Raw genomic sequence first — 24,101 nt, 5'->3', positions numbered from 1 at the left:
GACCGAGCGCGTGGAAATTGGCAGAAGTGTGCAATGAATGCGGCTTTCACCGGATTACGCAAAAGAGGCGGCGAGGCTGCAGTTCGAAATACAATCGCGAAACAATGACCAAGAAACGCGAGCAGATTCAATTCACGAAGCAGCAGGAAAAATGTGTCCCGGTTTCTCAAGCAGAAAAAGACAACCGGTGTGCAATTACAGCAGGAAAACATCCTTGGTATCTTTCGAGTCGTTTCACCCGTTCGTCAACCCCCTTGTTAATTATGTGAACTGTAAATACACCAGCGTCAAATAGTAAATGGATTAAAATTTATTAACTGACCAATGTATTACAAGCAGGACTGTACTTGGCGTGTTTATCGTGAATAGATTACAGATAAAGATCAAAGTAATGCAAATTAATATGATTGCAATTAATTTCAATCAGTGTTACCAAATGAGAAAGTTGTTAATTGGTTCTACATAATTTGTGTGGGCAAAGATCAGCCTGCAGATGTAAATTAAATTGATGCTGAACAAATAATACAGCAATTTTATTCCAAATAAAGAAAACCGATTTGTTTTCACTGCACGTATATTTATCTTGACAATTTTTAATTTCATTTGTACGTGGCTTTTTGCAGTATATTAAATCTCTGTTATTGGGCGAAGTATTCGTGTAAAGTTTCGCTTTATGTCGAGACTCAATTATATGTACCGTGATGTATAAAATTAATGATATTATACTCCATTTGGCGGAGCAAAAAAGATCATCTCGTTACGCACTATGACCTGGTTTTGCTCTATGGCGATTAATTTCATTTGTGCCAGTGACAAAGGCGATTTTGTGGAAGTGTATAAAGGCGACAGAGAGCGAACGATGTGATCCTTTTGCTTTCTACAGAGTTGGTTGAGTATTAACGGAATGACGCAATCAACATAAGAGAAGCAATGGAATTTCGTAAGAAATCGGACGATCTCGCGATTTTTTCCAACTTGATCTCTTTTTCCTTGATCTCGATGATTTCTCTTATTTCAAGCCCTCATCTGCTTTTCTCACCGTATTCGAATTGTTGCGCAACGTGAGAAGCGTTACCGATTTCAGGAGATACCATGCAGATAACACAGAAACGCGCGACGCACAGAAACGTAGAATTAACAGTTCGTAACGGTTATAGTTATCCTATTCTTAAGTAACATAATGACGAGCTCTCAGCGACACGCCTTCTGACACGCGAAAATTTTCTGCAGATTTTTATTGCATGATTCGGAGACAATTAAAATTGATTACGTTTAATATTTTTAACGCTTGCATTTTATTATTATTTTATTCGACAATATTAAAGGATTAAATTTCGTGGTTCGACATATTTATGTTTTACATGTTAAGTTATATATTTCGAAATATTAAATTTATTATTAATAATGTGTATTTTATTGAGGGTGATGGTAATGAAAAAGGCGATATTAATGATTTTTTTTACTCACTCCTACATTGCAGAAATATTAGAGTTAGTTGATTAAAAAGTACATACTTTGAACTTAGTTTACGAATTAAGAAATACGTATTTTAGAATACAATTGTATTAAATATATCCGATTTTTTAAAAATCGACTATTGTTAAAATGACAGGAAAAAAAGTTTTAAAAGTCAGTAAAGGTCTTTTTAAAAGGCAAAAAATAGTGAATACATATTATTATAAAAAAAATTTGTACGCTTAACTGAAAAGAATCTTATGTAGATTATAAGGATGTCTAAATGAACTTTTGATGCGATTTTTTAATTGATGAAGAAACCGTAATAACCAGTTGAAAAATTTTTAAAAACTTAATTTAATTTAACTTCTTATTTTTAGGAATTTTATTATAATATTTTAGGACAATATTTTAAAAGGTGCATACTTCCCAATTATATAAGAAAGAAAAAATTATTTGTTTTAAGTTTTACACTCTGTTGTTTTCTTAATATAACACCTTTATCATATCTGGACATAAATGCAAATGCTACACCTAACTAATTTATACAACATATATAAAAATTTAATTTAAGATAAATCTCTACATACAGTTTTCTCCAACTTTTTAAATCAGCATAAACTCGCGTGCAACGAAAAACACGCCTTCAAATGCTTTCACAGCACTTTATCGATTTTAAGAAACGTTTCGTTTTTTTTTTTTAAATAGCAGGCTAATATTAAATGTTGATTTTTCACGAACAGATATTTCACAGCCGTAAAATAACTGGTCGGTTAACGAATTACTCACTAGAGCGCTAATAAAAAGTAACCTCACGCGAGATGAATCGCCGGCTTACGTGTGCAATGAGCAAAAGTCAAAGGTGATTTAATTACCGGCGACCTTATTTATTGTCGTAGTGTTAAATTTTGTGTAGCAGTTATTGTCGTTTCTCGTAGAAGCTATATTTATATATTTATTACTTAAATTAATTTTAATAAATAGTGAACTGTACTTCGAAATTAATGTTATTGATTGATAAATACAACAGAAAGCAACACGAAATAAATATAATTACGGAAAGAATGAAGGAGAAAGAATTAATATGCGGTGGAATTATTCAAAATAAACGGCAATGATACTGGTTTTATTCAAGCATCGCTGCTGCTTTTAAATAATTTGCGATAATTCTCCATCTGTTCTTTTATGCTGCTAAATTAATTTACATCGCTGCCGCGAATAATTACAGAAAGCCATATTTTCTCCATTGGAAAATATTGCAACGAGCATATCTATATTATATCTCTCGCATTCGCAGAAATAATTGTATCCCGAAAACGTGTGATGTATAATTACAATTCTTTTCCATCTCTGTCACGGGACAATCTTCGTTAGCGCGATCCATTGCGTAAAGTGTCGCAAACGAGCGCCGGATTGACCCGACAGATCAACAGACACGGACCTTAATTGGTTCATGTAATTCCACACGTATACGTTCGGCGTAAACGTTCGCACGAGTGCACCGCTCGGCGCACGTTCGCTCGCTCGCGATCGTGTCTCGCGATCCGAATGAGGGTGTACGTATGTATGTATGTATGTATGTATGTATATGTCCCGCCTTGCGAAAGGACGCGCGAGACAATCGCCGATAGTTTCCGACGGACCGAAGGGTCGCCGAAATTGGTTTAATTGACCGGATTGGACTCAGCCGGCACGTCCGATCGTGCGTCGCGGTGCTTGACCCGGATCGAATTCAATGAAAATGCCTTCGTTAATTTTTATGTGGGGTGCCTAACGGAATATCTACACGAACTCAAGGGAAGTTCCATCCCTGCCAGTCTCCACCCGCGCGATTGGAGATAATCCGGCGTGGCACTCCCGAGGGTAAATGTGAGCTGTTAGGCTCAGCTGACAGACACCGAGGGTTAAGTTTGCTTTCCTTGACTCAGCGATTTGACAAATAAATCTCCACTGAATAGACATCGAAATATCGCTGATAATAAACATCGTTCTAGACTAATTACACAGAAAAAAATTAGTCTCATACATAAACAAGAATATAAAGTCTTTAAAGAGTTGGATAATCTTAAATGTTAACAAAATATTATAGTTATATTTCAGTATTATAACAGTCATTTAAAAAACACAATATATGTATTAATTAAAATTAAAAGATTCTAATTTTATGTTGAAGATATTATTTAAATGATAGATAGATTAGATTATAAATTGTATTTTTCTCTTAACTGAATGAAAATTATTTTTGAATAATAAGAATATATTTTTAGATCCAAACTATACAAAATTCTTCACGTAAGCAAATTTAAGGTTAATAAATTCTTTAAAGATTTCACATCCTTGCGTATATATCAGACAATCGTTTTAGATTTTAGATTATATTTTATTCTGTGTATTTATGCAAAAATTACGAAATTATCAGCAATCTTGTCTCTTTGCATCTGTGTAAATAATTTACATTTCGGTGGTAAAAACCTTGCATGTAAGAATAAGGAATATAATTACAAAGTACAATTGCGTAATTGTTTCGTTTATATTCCATTCTGTTTAAACTATGCTGTAAATGATCATTAATCATTATAAAACTAGCCTTTCCTAATATTTTCTTATCATTTTTGTTACAGGTGAGTTAAGATCCCAATCTTTGCCAAGAGGCTTTCCACCGCAAATAATAGTGCATCGGATTGACGATTACGAAGGTAAAATCTACTCAATCAGTTTGTGAAATTAATTAGTTGCTAATATCAATTTTACAATCAAGCGTGCTATCAGGTCATTTCCTGGGAATGTTAATTACTAACGTGATTGTTTCTCGAGAAATAACGCTGCCACATCCGTCAGCGATCGTGGAAAGATCCGGCATTCAATATGCCGGCGCGATTCAATACGCGTATTTACGATTGTGCGTTGCCCCGAAATGCAAAATTTTGCAGTGTTTGCGCTGATTAAGGACTGGAGAGTTGAGCGCAAATACGATTCAGCTATGCCATTGAAATTAACATAGGTCACATAGGGGAATATTGGAATCGATTTATTAGATCCCTCATTTGTTAGATCACAATCTACTTAATTGTTGATTTAATTCGCACTATATTAATTTAATGAAATTTAGAGCAACGTGAAGTGAAATAAAAATTTCATGACCTCCAACGGCAACCTTTGGAAATTCGACCAGTTTTTGTGTGCTGTCCCTGAATGTAATGCCGCTTTACATAATAAAACCATTGAAATTCGTGCATTGTGTAAATTGCACTGCCAATTGCAGCCCGTGAAAAATCGCTAACGTTTTTCTATTCGACGTCCCGAGGTCGACTCGGGCGACTCGGTGCAGTGCGACGCGAACGTTAATAAGGCCAAGGCACATTTTACTCTCCCGAATCATAATTTACCAGTCACTTTTGTTTTTATCGACCCGATGTAACCGAGTGACCCTTATTTCTCGGTCTGTCGGTTGGCAAACGCATTCGAGATATATCTCCCGCGCGTTGAGACTCCCCGTGCCCGTTAATTATTCAAATTGCCGCATATGTGACCGCCACTCATGGACACGGCTTGCTCGTAGCACGGACCGTGTGCGTTTCCGGTCGTTCCACGCGTTACGCGTATGTATGTACGCGCTAACACGCATGAACCTCGGACATGCAACGAATGCAGCGTGAATTTCTTCGTCTTTGTCTCGTTATCTTCCTTTCAGGCGCCGGAGGTGCATCTTGTCCTTCGGACACTCATATGCGCGTCATATGTCCTTAATTCCGTTTCAGATTAATTTTCCTTCCTGTACGTGAGATTATTTTTTTATTTTCCATAATCATCTTATGTGCTTCATAATTAATTTAAAAAATTGAAGTTTAACATGTTTTTTTATGATTTTAACTTTAAGAAACCTAAAATTTCATGAAATATTGAAATATTATGAATGGAAAAGGAGAGAGAGATTGATAATTTTTATTAAAATTAATTTTTTTAAAGTCTTTTGTAGTTTGCAAAAATAATTGTTTTAATGTAGTGGAAATAGATGTAAAAATTACTATTAACAGAGTGTCAATACGATACAAATTACTTTCGGTGACACTCGATGAGAACGTGCAACATTGTAGTTTCAATCACATGTACCGGAACCGGAAGGACAATGTTGTCGAAGACCAGGTAAAATCTAACAGGTGCTCTTCCTCTTGGGCTCCTTTGAGAGCTGCGCCGCTTTCTCATTGTTGTTTTCATTGAGCAGTGTCATTTTTTTTTTTCGTCTCTTCATCAGCATGCAAAGGAAGACTTCACTTCCCGTTTTCTTTCTCCATTATTCTCAGCAGGTTGCATCCAATTCTTTGTTAGACATGTTTCAACATTGTGAATATTATTATAGCCGCTCAACTTTTATCGCCATCTATTATGTTTAAAGACTACAAGTTGCGTTTGCTTAAAAGTGTTTATTAATAATAAGACATTAATACCTTTCATTATTGGCGTTTAAACGACGTTTAATCTAACGAGAAATGAGAAACTAATATTACATTACGGCCAGAATTTCTTCAATGATTTTCCCGTAGTGAAATCTTATTCGTTTAATATTGGACGAAGCAGGTTGCGTGGCCAACTTCCTCGGCGCGTTATGTTTCGTGCATAACTTTTGCCTGCACGGGGATCAGTTCTTGGCAAGCGGCCCGAGGTAACGCGGGCACGTTTTCATTGATACAAGTTTCAATACCGAGAACTTTAACTTCTTCGCTGTTTCTCGACGTTACGCGCTCCGTTCTGCGCCGGTATCGTGATACACAGAAACATACATTTGAGATAAATCATTGGTTATTGAAATTACACAATCGTCAACCGTGCCAATGCAATAAATTTTAACGAGCAAGTTCAACAGTTGTAGAAGTAACTAATAAAATAAATATTGATAATTGAAGAGATTAATTTAGAAAATGGCTATCGAATTTGTTACGCCCTGGCATAGATCGCCGGAACAGCGCGGTGCTACTTGAAAAAGAGAAAACACACACGTCATCCGAATAAGACTTTAATCCGGGTGATCGCCCCATTTGCCCTCTCGGCCGGAACTTATTAGAAGCATCGAGCATTCTCGGAATGCGCTCGGCGGGCGCACCGGAGAACTGGATCCAAGGTAAACGGATCGAGCAACGGGAACAAACACAGCGTGGTGCACACCGCGACATGCGCCATACGCGAAACTAGAAAATTATCGACTATGCATGAATGCGTCACCTTCATTTGATGTCATTATCACAAAAGCGAAGACCAAGCGCGGGCATTGTTAGCGCGTATTTACGATGCGGCATGGCTAAGAGCCAGGCTAATGCGACAGCGTAATGCATCGCTCTGCGTACAGCAGCACGTTTATACGAGTCATCTTGAAGTTGTGTTACGACGTAATGCGCGCGCGTGTATGTACGTATCGTGTACATCTAGGTCGCCGCGCGCGAATGGGGATTTTGGAAATGGCTATGCTCCGCAGCTTGCCGTGCATATTTCATCGGGTAGCCATTAGAGGGTGGCCCATGTGCTCGCCGTGGAAATTCCGTTCGCCTCAAGGTCCGCCTATCCTTCGAGAAATTTATCTTCCCGGCGACGACGGCGGCGCGCGCCAAAAGCTCACTCGCGCCCAATAACTATTATTAATCAAGCGTACAAAACAGTGTACGCCCTAGAAAATATCGGATCGATACCACGCTCCGTTCGCACACGATTTTTAACCTCCATTAACGATGCACGTATTGCGTGCGTTCCGTTAGAATCTCGTGAGATCCGTGTCGGAGATAAAGACTCGTGCGATACGCGAGGCGATACATTTGCTGGCAACAAAACTTAAAAAAAAAAAGAGTAATAAAATTGTTTCTCCCGTTATAACGAAACGTTGTAATTTTTTCGTTTGAATGATATGCATTTTAGTCACTTTTGTGCTTTAGTTTAATTTAGGCCACGTTGGGATATACACTGTCAGTGTTGAATAAGTTTAAATAAATTTTCAGTACTGGCAGTGTACGTCGATAAACACGATTTGTTTTGCGTGCGCTTATTTTATTCATAAAAAGTTAGATTGTTGAGAAAATTAATGCTACCTGAACTTTATTTTTCTTGTTATTAAAATGTCAAATGCGAAATGTAGAATGAGAGATAACTTCGATGGCAACAGCTTGACTACGGAAGTTACGTTGGATGGGAGATCTACTCGGAAAAGAAGTTTACCGCGGTCAAATTACTAAGGCTTATTATAAGTCTTATTATGACAACGATGGATTATGACATCTCTAGAAAGTATTATGATTCAGCGAAAAACAACGTTGTCTGAATAATTACAATTTTTTCTGAAGTTTCTTATTTTCTGTAAAATGCGATTGAATATTCACGAGTAGATTACTAGAGAAACCTGCTTGATTCAAAGGTATCTTCTGAATACTTGCTCGCGGTTTACGTCTGACTAAAATATTTATTAAAAATAATAACACAAACTGTCTAACAAATATACCGGTATCGTTTATATATTACAACAATGAATTTTTGTACTATATTACAATATTTGAAACCTTATTGAGTTTGACATTAAGTGAAATGATATTATAGACGACTTTTCTAAACGTAGCCGAGTTTCGCGCAAAAAGAAAAGAATGCCCGACTTCGAAAATATTTTTCGGATACTTCTTAATACGTTCCGTATCGAAAGAGTCATACACCGAACGTTCCGAACAGAATTCTTTCAAAGTAAGAAGTTTATTGTTGTATTTTTCCGCAGGAAAGTACAAGTGGTCTCACGATGCAAACATATTTTCGTGCGTGGGGTTCCATTATTTGCTCCAGCTAACGCTTGCTGAGCGGTAAAGAAATCGGGAAAGCAATCTTCGAAAATTGGTCAAGTTGCGCGAAATGGGAATTCTTTCATTCTCGATCTCATTTATCAAGACGTATCGCAATGAAGAGTGAACTCTGTTCCATTTACGGGCCAACTAATGATCTTCTATCCTCCAAAGTTTGTGTGCGGAGACGGATAACTAATATATAAGATTCTTTATTTATACCACGTTACGCTGGAATCAGAAAACTAATTTCCTAATAGCAATATATTACATTTCTCTCGTTCAATTCTTCTATCGAAGCATCTTTCATTTTTAATACTTGCATAGTACTTTAATTTTGATACTTATTAAAGAAGTTTTCAAAAGATTTGAGCGTATATATTTTAATTGCAAAAATGCGGCTAACTGGATAATGTAAATGGATATAATTGAAAACATTTGTTTGTAACTTTAACAGCTGCGATCTTGGAAAATGTTGCAAAACCTAAAGATAAAAATCGTACCGAATGCAAGAAGATGAACGCTGCGTGACTTTGAAAATGTCAATTTTACGCGCACGGTCTCGTGTGTCGTGAAAAAGGCATTGTTCAGATAACAGAAGACGACAGCGAGGATTCTTGCTTGAATTGATTTCCAAGCCTTTTATATATGTATATTCACGGAACAACGGGAGTCCTTGCGACACTCCCGACAGCGTAGCATCCGCAACGCTAAAAATAATTCGTTCTGTAACCGTGGTACTGGTTTGCTGGCGCGTTCGCTTTTACATCGTACGCGAAGAAGCGCACAGAAAAGAAGCAGCATAAGAAGCACGAAAAAAAAAACAACGTAAGTAATATGGGGGGACGCGTGAAGTCGGTTGGTAGGTAAAGTGCACGCTACGCCGATCCATGCGGGTTCAATGATGAACGACATTCGCTCGTTTAAACTGTGAGCTTAAGCGTGCATCCTCCTACTTGCGCGTTGTTTTAAAAAACAAGTATAAAATCTCTAGTTTTTTGTATAACATTGTTTTGTGTAATCAATAATTTAAAAAACGATAAATGAAAATATTAATTAAAAAATGAATGTAATAAGATGAAAGGATAGAGTAGGGAAAATATGATCACCAAGAATAGGATTAATAAAACGTTTGCTGCAAAAATGTAAAAATTGAATGTAGATATTTTATTAAATGCTTATGTAAAATATGTTTTACATGTCATATATGTAAATAATAATTGCTGGATCATCGGAAAGTTAATTTCATCAGATATAGTAAAAATTATATTCGAGCTTGTAATTTTTAATATTATATATTTATATTTTATCAATTTTAAAATAAATCATGTTAACATATAACATATAATTTATTTTTTTGTGTGTTGTCTTATTCAATTTATATTAATTTGTAATTCTTGTATTGTTTTACATGAAAAAGATACACAAATATAACGTATAATAAACAATCTATTTAGACATAATTATATAACTAATTATAATAATACAGCATGTTCTAAGCTGTTATGTGTATTCGTGAACGAAGCACTTATAATAATAAAAAAAGTCTTTGCGTCTTTATGAATAATTTCTCTTCTGTTCGATTTATAATTTAAATTTAATAACATAATTATTACTCTCGTCAGTTGCTGAATAAACTATTTAACTTTAAAATGTGATTACGGAACAGAATATTTAAATGAAATTAAATTTGGGGAGAAATAAATTTTATTATTTCCATGTTGTATAGCGTAAAACCTGTTCAGTTTTTACAAAATTATCAAATAAATTATTTGATAATTTTATGAAAACTAAACAGGTAGAAATATCCGTCCAACGACAAAAAACTATCGGCATACAGGTGCGCTCGCGGTTAAACAGAAAGCGACGATCGTAATTATATTTCACACGCAGCTGCCACACGCATACATGCAAAATTGATCACTATCGTGAGTGGAGAAATTGTCGCGATCGCTATCGGCCGATTCTGGAGATTGGCTAAAGTGGCTTGGTCAAAGGTCAACCTAGCATGGTCAAAACTGGTCGACACGAAAAAGCGAGGAGAAATTGTGTCAGTTCAAATAAATCAGATTTTCTCCTACGATGTAAATTGCATGCTGTCCCCGATGCATTTTAATTGACGTGTCACCGCTTCTACAATGGAGTGCCCGTTCATAAATGTCGATCGGGAATCGGTACACTGAGAGCGACAACGTGTTCGTACATTGAGGATATACATATTATTTTTATTTTGCGAAAATTTATTATTACGTAATGGTGCTCGATAACATGTATAAAGGTTCTTCAAATATATTTCGAAAACATTAAAGTTAATTACATCCGTTGATACACGATGTAACTTTTCCACAGACATAATCGATTTTGTTTCTGTTTTCTTTTTTCAATTTTTTTGTAACATTATTAGTAGTTACAAATGACATTTTTACAGACGAGCGTGTCGTATTTTCGTCCTTCGTCTAACGACATTGGTCCGGCTTTCGCTGTCGTTAACGCATCTTGAAATTTGTTTCGGTACAAACCGGTTCGATGCATGACCATCGCATCGGTTGGCTTGCACTTTCGCACGATGCCACCTTCTCATGGCGTCAGTGAAATTACACCGATCTGACCTATACACACTGTTTATAGCTGATGTAGGTTTCTCGCTGCGCGAGATCGCACGCAAAGATGCAATAGGAAAGATGAATTCTGAAGAGAAACGCATACGGCATATCAATTTAGTAAAAGATATATTAAATTTATATAACAAGTTTAGATAAATTTATACGAATTTGCTGAATTTTTATGTAAACTTACATATATAAAAAGCAAAAAAGTTGTACTATTTTCATCGATAAATCTCGCTCTAATTATATTACACTCGCGTATCTATTTCATAACATATCTTTCTAGTATTGTCTAAATTAGATAATATATAAAAGTAACGTTCACTTCGCTAATCTTACACTTCTCACATACTTTATTGTCTGAGGAATATCTTGGAGGAAAATTGCACCACACAGTGCCGCGTGTAATACTTATTTCTATGAACATTGTATGGGGTTTCGGAACCCCAACTGAGAAAGAGTTCACACACGTGTCAACGAGACTGCGTAGCTTGCTCTTTCTCTTTCACTTTTTAGCGTCTGTCCTTTTCCTTAATCTGTATCATGTGTTGCTTAATCTTTCTTCTTTTCTTGTCCCAGTATTTCATATTTCTGTCCTGGCGACTTGACACGTGCTCGATTCATGCAGAAATTACGAGCCTTCTTAAACGTCACTTTAAATCAAACAGTTCCAATTCTTTCGTTCGTGGAATAATAATATTTGTACACGTGACATCTATGTATTCTTATTTGTACGTTGTGGTGTTGATGTAATATTTCATTAATAATATTTACAATTTATATATGCAAACAGACTGTATATGTGTATAACACAATTAAACTCGAGAAATTTAATTAACAAGTATTTATAAGATTTTCTCACCATGAGATCACACAAGAAAAAATATTATTTGAGCACTAAAATCCGTTACGACTGTTATTGATTTCAATCTGTCGATTTCAATTGCGTTGTATTAATTATATTTTAATTGTATTTTTTTTTTTATTCTTACTTGTGCAATTATCGTACACAAATTACAATGAATTCTCAGTTGCTATTTGACGATAAAAATAATTTCGTAACTTATTAATTAAACATACATTTCTTATTTATATATTTCAACGAAGAAAAAAATTATAGAAATTTTAAAAATCCTGTTCTTCGCTCAAAAAAAATAGACGTAAAAATTTTACGACGTTTAGGTAATTGAGAGACTTGCTATCTCTTGGCACATAAACAAGTTCTAAGAAGTTATTTCTACACACGGTAATGAAAATACCAAGGCTAATAGCTTTGAAAAATATTAAACATACATGTACTACTTGACTCCAGAAAATAAGATCACCGCAAATTTACCGGTTATTCTACAATGGCGCAGTTTTTTTCATTTCTGTCAACGGAAATTAACTTTAATCTCGGTTTTTTATTCGTAAAACAAAAGAAAAAGATAAAAAGGAAATTAAAGTGAGATTAAAGCTAATTAGCTTCGGTAGAAATGGACACACAACTACGCCTTACAGTCACTCATGACTACGATCGCGCTATTGTAAAACAGCCCAACACTATCATTTTCGTTTCTTTTAAACGGAACGCTTAAAGCTCTTAAAGGTCTGCGGGACAAAAAGCGTTCGGTTCTGACGGCCGACCACTCAGGCGTCGGGAATCAGCTGATCCGGTCTGGCGAAGAAAAACGTATTCGCTCTAAACGCGCGACGGCAGCGCCGTGAACGCTGCCGCGAGTGGAATCGCGCGCGCGCGCGCGCGCGCACATACACATACATACCTACACCGTCGCGTCGCGCACCGCGCTGAACCTGCCGAGAGTGGCGGCGGCGACGGCGGCGGCGGCAGTTCAGCTCGGATGTTCCCGCGCGGTGGTACGCGGTGACCGAGTGCGCGTCCGAACGTATTTTCATTGTCGCTTGATTCGGCGCCCACGCCGACACTCCGGCCGAAACGGAACCCCGGCTACGTTACGTGTGCGTAACGAATGCGTGATCGGGTGTCACGCGGACGTCGCGTGGGTGATCGACGACGACGACGACGGCGACGAGCCGGCATCGACGGTGCTGTTGACACACTCGTCCTTGAAGCGGGCTCCGGCCAACTTTCGTCGGTGTCGCGAATATGCAGGGTATGCCCGAGGGATCCTGTGTGTGTGTGTGCGCGTGTTAGATTTGAAATGTAAAACGGTTTTGTGTTGCGATTGAAACGCGCGATTTAACGCCGATACTCCGCGCCGCGGGACGCGCGACGGTCAATCGGAGTGAACAGGTACCATTCTAACTGTCCTTGCTGCCCTGTATATTTATAGGTATCGTCTTTTAACCGAATGAAGTTATGTGCAGTCCGAGACGAGCGGATGGGTGGAATGGGGATTAGATGAGAGGACGTTTTAGTATATTAACTAAAACTTCTTACCTTGTGACTTAGAAGCCTTTAGTATTTTTTATATTTTTAAGTTTTAATTGATTATTTTCCCCCTTTATATTCTGCGTACAGATATTGTCCACAGATATTGTCAGGTATATCGATGTTAATCTTGCGATGATTTATTTTTATATTGTATATCGTATATTGATTTTTTATATCTCATTCCTTATTCTTTGCACATTGCTGTAATATTTGTATCTCGGTTTTTCTTCAATGCCAATGCAGTTTGAAGATCTTTTTATTTATGTTATTTACATATATATATCAATGACGAAACATTATATATATTATATGCTTTGTAATACATATAATTTTTTATATTATAACTTAGAATTTCATTTATTCTGTCGTTAACGAGAAATATAAACATAAATGTCTCAATATTGTTATATTTCAAGGTACATTGTGTTATCGGAAAAAGATTTCTAAAATATCATAAGGAATCGTCATAAACAAGACGAGCCCGGGTACAGAATTTAAATAAGATACGAAATGATTTTTATCGTTATCAGATAGGTAGTGAGGAAGGAGTCGCAGTTCGTTGCACGATTAAAAAAATGTCGCAACAAAAGATTATATAATATAATTTATACACATATTGCGCAAGCTATAAACAGGAATCTAAAGATTTATCAAGCACGTATTAAAATCCTAAAATTTCCGGGAACAGAAAGAACGAGGATTTAAATTGGTCTCTTTAGAAGATGTCGTGACTTGTAATTATTCTACTTTTATTAGCAGAATCTAGAGTTCAATCCCTTTCACTCTCGCACAATGTCCATTCTTCTTTTATCTTTCGGTGTTTCATGTTACATCTCGGTCTTTTCCGCGAATGTCGCTGCGGTCTCTCGTCCTACGCGAGAAAGAAAGAAAGAAAGAAAGGGAGGAGTTTTCACAGATAGAGTCGCGCTGTGCGTGGAGATTAGGTGGAGCCGATTAGGTTCCGCTGTGGTTCGCCGGCTGTCGACCGGCTTGTGCGCGCGCATTCGGCAGCGCAATCATTCGTTCGAGGCTTCGCTTGTTTACGCACACCCGCCGCAGCTGTTGGTGAAAGAGTAACGATGCGGCACACTCGACCCGCCGCGCCGCGCCGCGCCGGCCAGCCGGCCAGCCGGACTTGCGCGGCCCAGGAGAATGTAGATGCTTTATTGTGAATTTTTTTCGGGCAAACTCTCTCGAGCGTGCACCCTCTACGGGGTGACCGAAATAAATCGCCACTCGCATGTGCGAAATTTTAGAGCGTCTACGAATCCGGACGGATCGGATTTCTCTCGGTTTTCGCGCGTTCGCGAAAATATTTTCAAACGTGGCCCGGCTTTATCTCTCCGCGTTATAACGAATGTGACCGTGGACATTCCCAGGATTTCAGTCGGGGCGAGGGAAGAGGGCAAAATTTATCTTCACACAAAATTTATGGAGATGTAACTTATATTAAAGATAGTTCTCGAAGATCCTCAGCAAACTTTCTTAATATTTTCTCTTCGAGCATTTTTTTCCTTTGCAAGCACAATTTCTTCTATAATATGTACACTTAATGTACATACATATACGGAGACAATTTTATAGTAAAAATTACTTTTGTAAATAATAAGCGCGGATCAAGGAAGGAATTATGAAATTTTACTGTTTTTCATCAAGTTGCTATAGCACTTGCACTACTTGTGATATAAGTTTTTGAAATTTGTTCTCTTAAAATTTGTCATGTGAATACTATCGTATACATAGTAATTTTTTGTATAAAACTTTTCCCATGTAGTAGAAAATATTCTGTATTTACGTTAAAATCAATCCTTTTCGCGTTGAATCTTTAACAATTGAATTTTTATCCAAGAGTTAATTTAATATAATGTAATTATATTATTTAAATATTTCATGTTAAATTGAGACTCGACATTTCTTAGTGTTAATTTGTGATAAATAAATAAATAACATTCGTTTATCAAACGCTCACGAATGTGTGATATCTATGATTTGTGGTCCCTTTTGCGTTCTGCTCTTCAAATATCTTCCCAAAATTGTCACATATCGACAACTACGAGAAAAAAAATCGCGAAATTGATACAAAGTTTTTCGATAGGTGGTCAATAACTGGATTTAGCCCTCTCGGGCGGTTAGGTGCGTTACGAGCGAACAAATCCCGTACACCGCGAACGAGCGACTCGGCCATTTTTTATTTGCTCCGAACCCGATCCTTCTTCTGGAACCGTTCGATCGAAACGGCTATCTTTTGTATTCTGGCCTCGTCTTTTGGCGACGCATGAAAACCTGTTACTCCGTATCACGCGACGTCCCTTCCCGCATTTGGTCATCTGACGAGAGTGTCAACCCTTTGCGTGTCATTGCGCTGCGACATTAAAAAAAAAAGCCGCAAAAAGAATTATTTGAATGCCCCCTTAATTAGATCGTCTGTGTCACCGTTTACTTAGCTGATAGGTTTAGATCCATTGGAGTATCGACTCGAGACTTTGATCACGAAGATAATCTGTTTTATCTCAATGTGCGTGTAAAATGGAAAAAAATCAACTCTACAAATCTTCTCGCGAAATGCGTCATGAAATTCTCGCGAATTAGATGCGAATTAGATTTTGGGAACAATCTGTAACCAGATCGATTTCCGCGGGCTATTCACGCTAGATTGCACGCGTCGATTGTCACGTTCACTGACAGCTCGACGGCATTAATCAGTTAATGTATTTAAATTTACCTTCGTTACGTATTACGTACATATTCATATCTATAGTATTACGCGCGCAAATAATCATTGACGCATATTATAGAGTTGGCAAACATGCGGATACAACATTTATATTATGAGATGCGTATCCTCGTGCGACTTCCATATTTGATCCCGTATAACGTTACGTTTAACAATTAGCCATTATTACCCCGAGGCTTTTATACCACCTACAATACGGCAAGTTGGGAAAGACAGCGAAATGAGACAAGAGAGTGAAATCTAAGAGAACGAAAATAACTTTGCGCGGCGGCATCGCGGCTATTACATTACGGCCGTGCAATGTGGTATGAATTACAGATATTAAAGTACCCGTTTTATAGCCGTTGCGCACACGCATCACCGTGAAAGACATAACAATGACTGACCACACCTAAGCGACCCTGACAATGCGCCACTCGACAATGCTCCGTCTAGACAATTCTGTCTCTACGCAAAGTGCACTCCCACTCCTTTCTCCATTATCTAACGCCCGAGCTTTCTTTACTTCCGCGGAGTCTTCTCCCGAAGAAATTTCTCTTCTCGCCATCTTATAAAATATGCCCCATTTTACATTGAAGCTAATGTATCACAAGGAATTTAATTCAAAAAGAAAATATTTCACATTTTTACACATTTTATTCTATGAACACTTTGTAACATCAGAGGATTTTGGTAATCATTTAACAGATATCTTTTTTGTTATATTGCGTAGAATAAGTCATCGAAATAATTATAATATGTATCGTATTTTGCTTCGATCGAATGTTAAATATTAATGATAGATATTTTTATCGAATTTTAAGAGGATTAATTTAGTTAGAGAATTGTTGATTAATGAGGGTTGATAAGATAAACAGTCTTCCCACGGTCAGTTTCAACACTATCAGTTTCAACACTATTAACGTTATAATTTGATTGTAGAAAAACAATGCACACATACAACATTCTGTTATGCAACAGAAACTTTTACAAAAGACACTTCAATATTTGTCGACAATGATATATTTGATCGGAGAAAAAATAATAAAAATAAATTAATGTATTTTATTAGACAAAAAAATATCACAAATACATATTTGTTTATATCGCGGATGTGAACGATAATTTGTCTATCTGTTATTCAAAATCGTCATTTTGTACGACATAAAATGGTGATTATGTTGTTACACGTGTTGCTATAGTATTGTCGTATTTTTGGTGGTCTATTTTTGAGCCTAATGGCAGAGTAGCGATTAATCATCGTGTCATGTTATTCTACCCATTGATTCTTTCTAATTCTTTATTTATACGACTGTTGATTTTATGCATCACACGATGTGAATAAAAAATTTAACGTCTAAAAAATATAGAGGGATGATATGAAAAAAAAAAAACGGTAAATTTATTGTATATTTATAAGAAATAAGCTGTTTAATTAATGCAAGTCAATCAACCCCGATAGAAATTGGTTGAAATAAAAAAATTTATGTAAAAAATGCACGTTGAATGTTTAAAAAATATTAATTAAATTTAAAAATTCATTAAATTAAATTAAAAAATATTTTTTACTGTACTTTTTATCGTTGTTCGTAATAACGTTCGTTTAGTTTGTATTTCGTAACACTGAATCGTTCTCAAAGGGATAATGAATACAGAAAAGTGTTTTCACGAAAGTTTAGTAAGCTTCGATATTGATCCATCTAGTGTGAAAGCGTCGTTACTCGGTCAGATGAGTCATAATCGCCAGTGTAGCGTCATTCTGTTGTTAAACGTCTCAAGAGATTGATTACAGAGCATGCCATTCGTGGAATTGTTTTACACCTCGTTCACCGCGAACACGTTACTGCAACGTACACTTGCATATGTTGCTGATTAAATTATGCTTATGCCAGGACGATCTTGTCTTGGAATATGTATCGAGACAAAGCACAAGCTGTGATGAGGAAACTCGACACCTAATTGTGTGATGGCCCTTTATCTTTAATCAAAATGTTAAATTATTAAATTGCAACTGCAATTCTGCAACTCTAAATATTTATTTTAGATATTGTGGAAGTTTTCAATAATAATAGTCGATCAAATTGTGCGGTGTACACCTAGCCAGTTAGCGGCTCAATGTTCCGTAAAAATTAAACATTTGTGTTTTCGCGGCGTATATTTTTATTATTACAAGCTTTGTTTTGTTGTTTAACGTGTGGCATTGTTACTCCTTTAATAATCGCGCAATGCGGTTATTCAATTCAGTCTGATGCACGATAAAAGCAATTAAATCGTTGTAGTTAGCGCATGTCGCCGCGGGACACGTAAAACGGCTACATATACGAAACTCGCGATATGAATTCGTTTTATTGGCATATTTCTAATAATATCTGATAATTAATACCAAGTATCAAGCTTGACGTAAAATACCTTCTCGTCATTCTCAATCGTCCTCTTCGCCCACGCCAACATGTAACCCGGGGAGTCAATTGCTATCCCACACTCGATAATTAAACAAACGTTTTAAAACGATATGCTTCAACCGGAAGCGAACGAGCACATATGTCGCGGCACGCCCGAGAGAGGCTTCCGTTAATGAAAGTTAATACCGAGGCATTGAATCCTCGTTATAGCACGGCGTCGAATTATCCTATCGGATCGTTCCGCCCTCCGGATTTGCTCTCTCGACTTTTGCCACCCTTTTCTTTTTATTGCGATCGTCCAGTCGGCGGAATTATCACGATTGCCGCGTCCCGTCGTGCGCGTCGTCGAAGCTGATTCAGCGGAACATCATCTCCGTACGGCATCAGTTTTCCTGCTATCGCGCCGGGATGAATTTATTTGACGGCGTTCTTATTGACAGCCATGAAACGGTCGACGCCACGAAAACGCAAATGCAAACCATGCCGGTAGAGAGTCGGCACTATCGTACGTTTCTGCACCTGGCACATGACGTTTTCCTGGCCTCAATTTGGCGCCCTTTATCTTCTTCCAGGAAAGAGAAACAAAACAGTCAACATTTTTATGATAGTCTTGCATCTCATGATATCTTGATTTTTTAATTAATGATAAGTGATAATAGATAAATCGCCCTTTTCTCTCACTTGTTGGCATCTACAGTGAAACTTATAAATCACTAGACGCGTCTTGTTTCCGTAGATTTTTCGTCTTTTACACTTTTTAATTTTTTAAATGGTAGTTTCATAATATACTCGTCTTCTTTCTCTCTTACGGCCGTTTCATTGACGTGATATTCGGTCACCGACTCCGTTGATTGTTGGCACAGACGGCAGGTGCGAATCTTTCGACGACAGAATTCGAGTCACGTTTTCAGTGTCGTGCGGGAGGAGGAGGGGGAGGGTTTTAACGACGCGTGACCATATTCCGCTCGTCGACTGGATAGCGAACCTTATCAGTTGCCCTGAAATTACTTTCGATAATAGATTACGCTTACCAATAGGGAGAGACGGTTTGGTTCAAAGTTTTGGTAACGTCGAGAAGCGGACGAGATAAGTCGCGCGTTGGAGAGCTATTTCCTCTTTTCGCAGTGCGTTCACGTGACAACCAGATAACAACGAGCGAAGCCGGACGTCGCGCTCGTTGCTTATGTCGCTTTGTCTTAATTGCCGAGAGCCGTCGCCTTTAGTCGGCGAAATTTGCCAGTTCCGGCAATCGCGCGTGAGAATATTATACGCACTCACAGCGGGTGGTAGAAATCGCAGGAGACGAGGAAATTTATTAAGTGAAAGTTACAAACTAGATCCCTGCATCTTGATCGCGTCCAATTATGTCCCCTTTACTGCTTCTCCGAATTTTCGCAGCAACGGCTTGATAAGAGAGAATAGTAAAATTCCGACCACTTTATAATTAAATTTTCCTCTGGAAATTTAATTATAAAGCCGTTAAAATCATGAATTTGTCAAAGAATTTTATAATTTTTTAATAATATTTTAGTAAAATTTACTGCAGTTTTAATAAAATTTAGTAAGATTTTCTTAAATTTTTTAGTAAATTTTACTAAAACTGTATTAAAATTCTTCGACATGCGTGTTTTCCCACGATTACCACGATTTTAAATTCAAAGAGAAAATTCTCTCTGCGTAGTAGTTTTGGAACTTTTACTTTAGAAGGCGAGCCTAGGCATCACGCACTTCTTTTCGCTTTCTTGCAAACGTGTTTAGAGTGGGCTATCACTGCCTTTCAGTCTTCTAGCTGCATTGGCATTTATTTCAGTTTAGTAACTGTAAGAGCGAACTCTTTCGTCGAACGAGCCCGTCTCGTCTCGTCGAAGTGGCGTCTCTTGGACTGCACGTAACGCATATTAAAAATAACTCCGCGTAAAACACAATCCCTCGTGGCATGCCCCATTCAGAGCGGTGCAACAGTGGCTTTGTGCATGCAGGAAAAATTTCGGATCCCTGGCGCGAGTGCTTGTGTCGGCAAGCCAACAGAATGGCGTTTTGCGACGCAAAGCTTTGCTTTGCGATGAGTTAAAGGATTCTTGGACACAGACTTACACGATTCAAACTTGTACTGGGAAGAGGTAAGTTTAAAAAGTTCTCAAAATTATAATGGCATACGTTCTCCAAGCGGTTCGACGCGTTTCTCTTCACCCAGCATAAAGGAAGAACTTTATGACATATAAATGAAACATTTTATGTAACGGGACTTTAATTGTTGAAAACTATAATTCAGTAAATTACTATTTTTACATGAAAAAAATATCAATTTAATAATCATGTATAAGCAAGAATATAAAATTTCCTTTAAAGAGTTTGCTCATCATAAATTTCAACAAAATATATTTTTATTCCAATATTATACTGGTCACATGATTGTTTTGGTAATAATAGTGTTAATTAATAAAAAATCTAATTCTTGGTTTGAAGACATTTTTATTCTGTGTCCAATATTTTTTCTTTTATTCACAAACATCATTTTTTAATAGAGATGGAATACATTTTCTCGATAATACTATGCAAAATTCTTTATGTAAGCAAAAGTTATGTTTTAAGATTAATAGACTCGTTAAAAAAAATTTTACATTTTTGGTTACAAGAGACAATGATTTGAGAATACTTTTTTTGTTAAATTTGTATTATTGAAATTGATAATATTTTATGGCGCATTGATTAACTTTAATTATTAAATCTTAAGATTTTCTATATTGAATTGTGGAATGATATTTCGCTTTATTAAACGAAATTGTTACTTTTATCACATATTTGATTTTTAATTATTAATCAGAGTCTCTAATAGAATTTATATAAATTAAATTAATTTATTTTAATTAATTTTGCAATTAAATTAAACAACAGCAATATCACGTTCGCTTTTGTGTAGCGAAACATATTTTCGAAAGGTTCTACGCGCCAGATAATTATTCACGCATTATCGATTTATTCGATAAATTTCGATTCTTGCAGCGGCGTAGATCGCCAAAAGGGCTCTGTGTCATAATTGATGTTTGAATAATGCCCTAGCCTAACGGTAGAGTGAAGCTGAGTGAAGAGATGACGCGTGTGTTAACTACAATAATAGGCGACACGGTTAATTGTTAATGGCTTTATCCATGGGACCCATGATCCACTTACCCCGTTAAAACTTGCTCGCGCATTATCGTCCTGACGAGTCCAGCCGATTACAAGCAAGTTGTTAACCGCGTGAGGCCGCATGGGTTATCGCGTTAGCACGTGTAATCGCGAGAGTCCGGAAATTGCAGGTACTAACACGCCGACGACGACAAGAACGACGATGATGATGAGCGGAATCGAGACAGCCTCTATATCTAACAATTACGCGCGAAATATTGTCGCGTCAATCACTCATTGCCTCCACCGTGACCATTATGAGCGCCGCTCGTGTTTTCGCTCTCGAGGATTATGATTGATTATGCTCGCAATTAACGCAGATAACGAGCCGCAAAGACGAAATGTGTATCAACGCTCGCGCGTGCAGACCTATTAGAGTCGAGAGCACTTCTCGAATTCACGCCGTTTGCTGCCGATCATTTCACCTCGATTTTCAAACTTTGCCGCCGTATTGAACTAAAAATATTAGGATTACGGAATACGGAAATTATTTATGCTTTGCGTAAAACATCAAAATTGCGAATTTGTTTTCAGCTTATGCATAGATATTACGGTTTGATTCATTCTCATGCATCATGACATTATCGTAATAATATTGCGCGAAAATTACAGTGTAATCTAGTATATGCAGTATTGTGCATTCCCTCACGTTCATATCTTCGCTCCTTCCGTCTCTTTTGACAGAAAAATAGAAGTTACGAACGCAATGTGCACATTGCACAAATATCATCGTTTTACTGTCGCATATATTCCGTATATTCTATAAAGCATAAATTTTATTTACGATTACTTTTACTAGTACTGCCATGGATACTGGTAATGCAATAATGATAAGACTGAGATTTACTCAAAGAAAGTTCACGCAAGCAATATAATAATAGTAAGATTTCTAATAATTTGTTATACGAATTTTTACACCAAACATGTTGTTATACGTCTAGACATTGTAAAATTGGTAAAAATTCACGCCGCTAAGGAATTATTTCTAAATAGTAAAAATATATAAAATAATGAAAGAAACATTATTTGTGTAAAAAAGCATAGTTTTCATTAAAATGTAGTCCGAGTTTTAAAAAGTGATTTTAATAGAGAAAAATGAATCTTATTTAATTAACTACGTCGGACGGTCATTTTGTGCCGTTAGTTACTCGACAGTTTCGTTTTTATGAGGTTTTAAACTATACGGATTTTAGTTGCAGCAAATTTACATGACGAAGTAATGCCACCGTATAAAGTACACCCGTGCGAAAACACGAGGAAAGAACACGAGGGAGAGCTTTAAAGCTCTCTTGTTTCGCGAAAGCACTTGGTCTAAGCAGCTTACGAATGCCGCGCGTTCTATTTCTTTGATAACTGGATTGCAAATTTTCCAACTTTATAATATGTAGAATCCTTGTTAATGTCGTGTTGCCACTTCAAGGTTTTATTTTTCTCGATGTTACGTAAATACTGTGTACAATTATAATATACAAAATACACCAGAATTACTGTCGTCTTAACAGACTTATTGTCTTTTCTCTGGTACATTTAGTCTTGTTCCTATTTTGAAAAGCTTCATTCTGTACACGCGAGACCCGTTCTTGAAATTTCGTATTGGCCGCAAACGGAACTCTATTGTAACTCGCCTAATTGAGTCACCGACAATTAGTAGACTCATTGAAATTGAGTTGGAATCGAATTTAGTGGCAGAGCGGAACAAATGGCCCAATAAACGAACAAGAATTTCCTTAAAAGCTGTAATTTTGTGACAATGTGCTTTTGTCTACCGAAAATAGATTGTCTGCCGATATAATATTAACTTTATCGTACATTACGTCGAAATAATTTGTTCCTTCCTACATTGATAGCATATAATTAATTACAAGCAGTATGCTTTTTATTTTGAAATTATTAATTAATTTTGCTAACAAATTAAAAATGTATTTTTAAAAAGTAATAAAAAATTTTTTATTTTAATTAAACTCTTAAAACAATTAATATAATAACATCAAGAAATATATTTTTGACATATAATTCTTGGAACTCACACGATTATTATGCATGTTAAAAATTTAAAGAAAAAATAAGAGGTAGAATAAAGAAAGAAAAGAGATAGAATTTAATTGTTATCCAATTTGAAATAAATCATCTTGAAATGTTAAAATGAAAGCTTTAACTTTTTAAATCTTTACCGTAACTTGTGATGATTTATAATTTCCGAACAATTCTCTCTTCGCATTCAAATAAAATCATCTTATCGTACCTTACAGTTACATGTCCGCATGTTCTCCATGCTCCTGCTTGCTTTTTCTTGCCGACGTGTTTTTCTTTCGCCGCAAGACTGTCGACAGTTATAAACTTCTCCTAGCTGGAATACTCACTAGAAGAAACTTCGCGTAAGTCTTCTTCGTGTGGTATGTTCGGGAGTTTCTTTATAGCGTTTCGAAAGCGAACCTTGCTTGAGGCAAGTGTCTGTGGTGAATGTGGATATTTTTTTTTTAATTTTTCCATGGGAAAGACATGAAGCACCGAGGCAGAGCATGAACGATCGATCGATCGCGGTTCCGCACTATTCTCGTC

The 24,101-nt window shown here is 36.7% G+C and overlaps 1 protein-coding gene across 17 annotated transcripts in view; it reads left to right on the top strand.

The window, feature by feature from the left end:
• The window catches only part of LOC105834665 (ras GTPase-activating protein raskol), a 313,516-nt gene that overhangs the window by 172,814 nt on the left and 116,601 nt on the right, over positions 1-24,101 (top strand). For 6 of the 17 annotated variants that reach the window (XM_036282614.1, XM_036282613.1, XM_036282611.1 and 3 more), the window contains one exon: positions 4,077-4,151. The exons of 2 other annotated variants lie outside the window; for them this stretch is intronic. In XM_036282614.1, the coding sequence (XP_036138507.1) occupies positions 4,077-4,151 (75 nt within the window). Of the gene's footprint in view, positions 1-4,076; positions 4,152-9,672; positions 13,370-20,323; positions 20,495-24,101 lie in introns of those variants that run through there. 9 more of the 17 variants (XM_036282624.1, XM_036282616.1, XM_036282622.1 and 6 more) reach the window with 8 other exon arrangements.

The sequence above is a fragment of the Monomorium pharaonis genome, chromosome 2 (assembly GCF_013373865.1).
Source record: "Monomorium pharaonis isolate MP-MQ-018 chromosome 2, ASM1337386v2, whole genome shotgun sequence".
NCBI lineage: Eukaryota > Metazoa > Arthropoda > Insecta > Hymenoptera > Formicidae > Monomorium > Monomorium pharaonis.
This window is presented reverse-complemented; position numbering and strand designations above follow the sequence as displayed.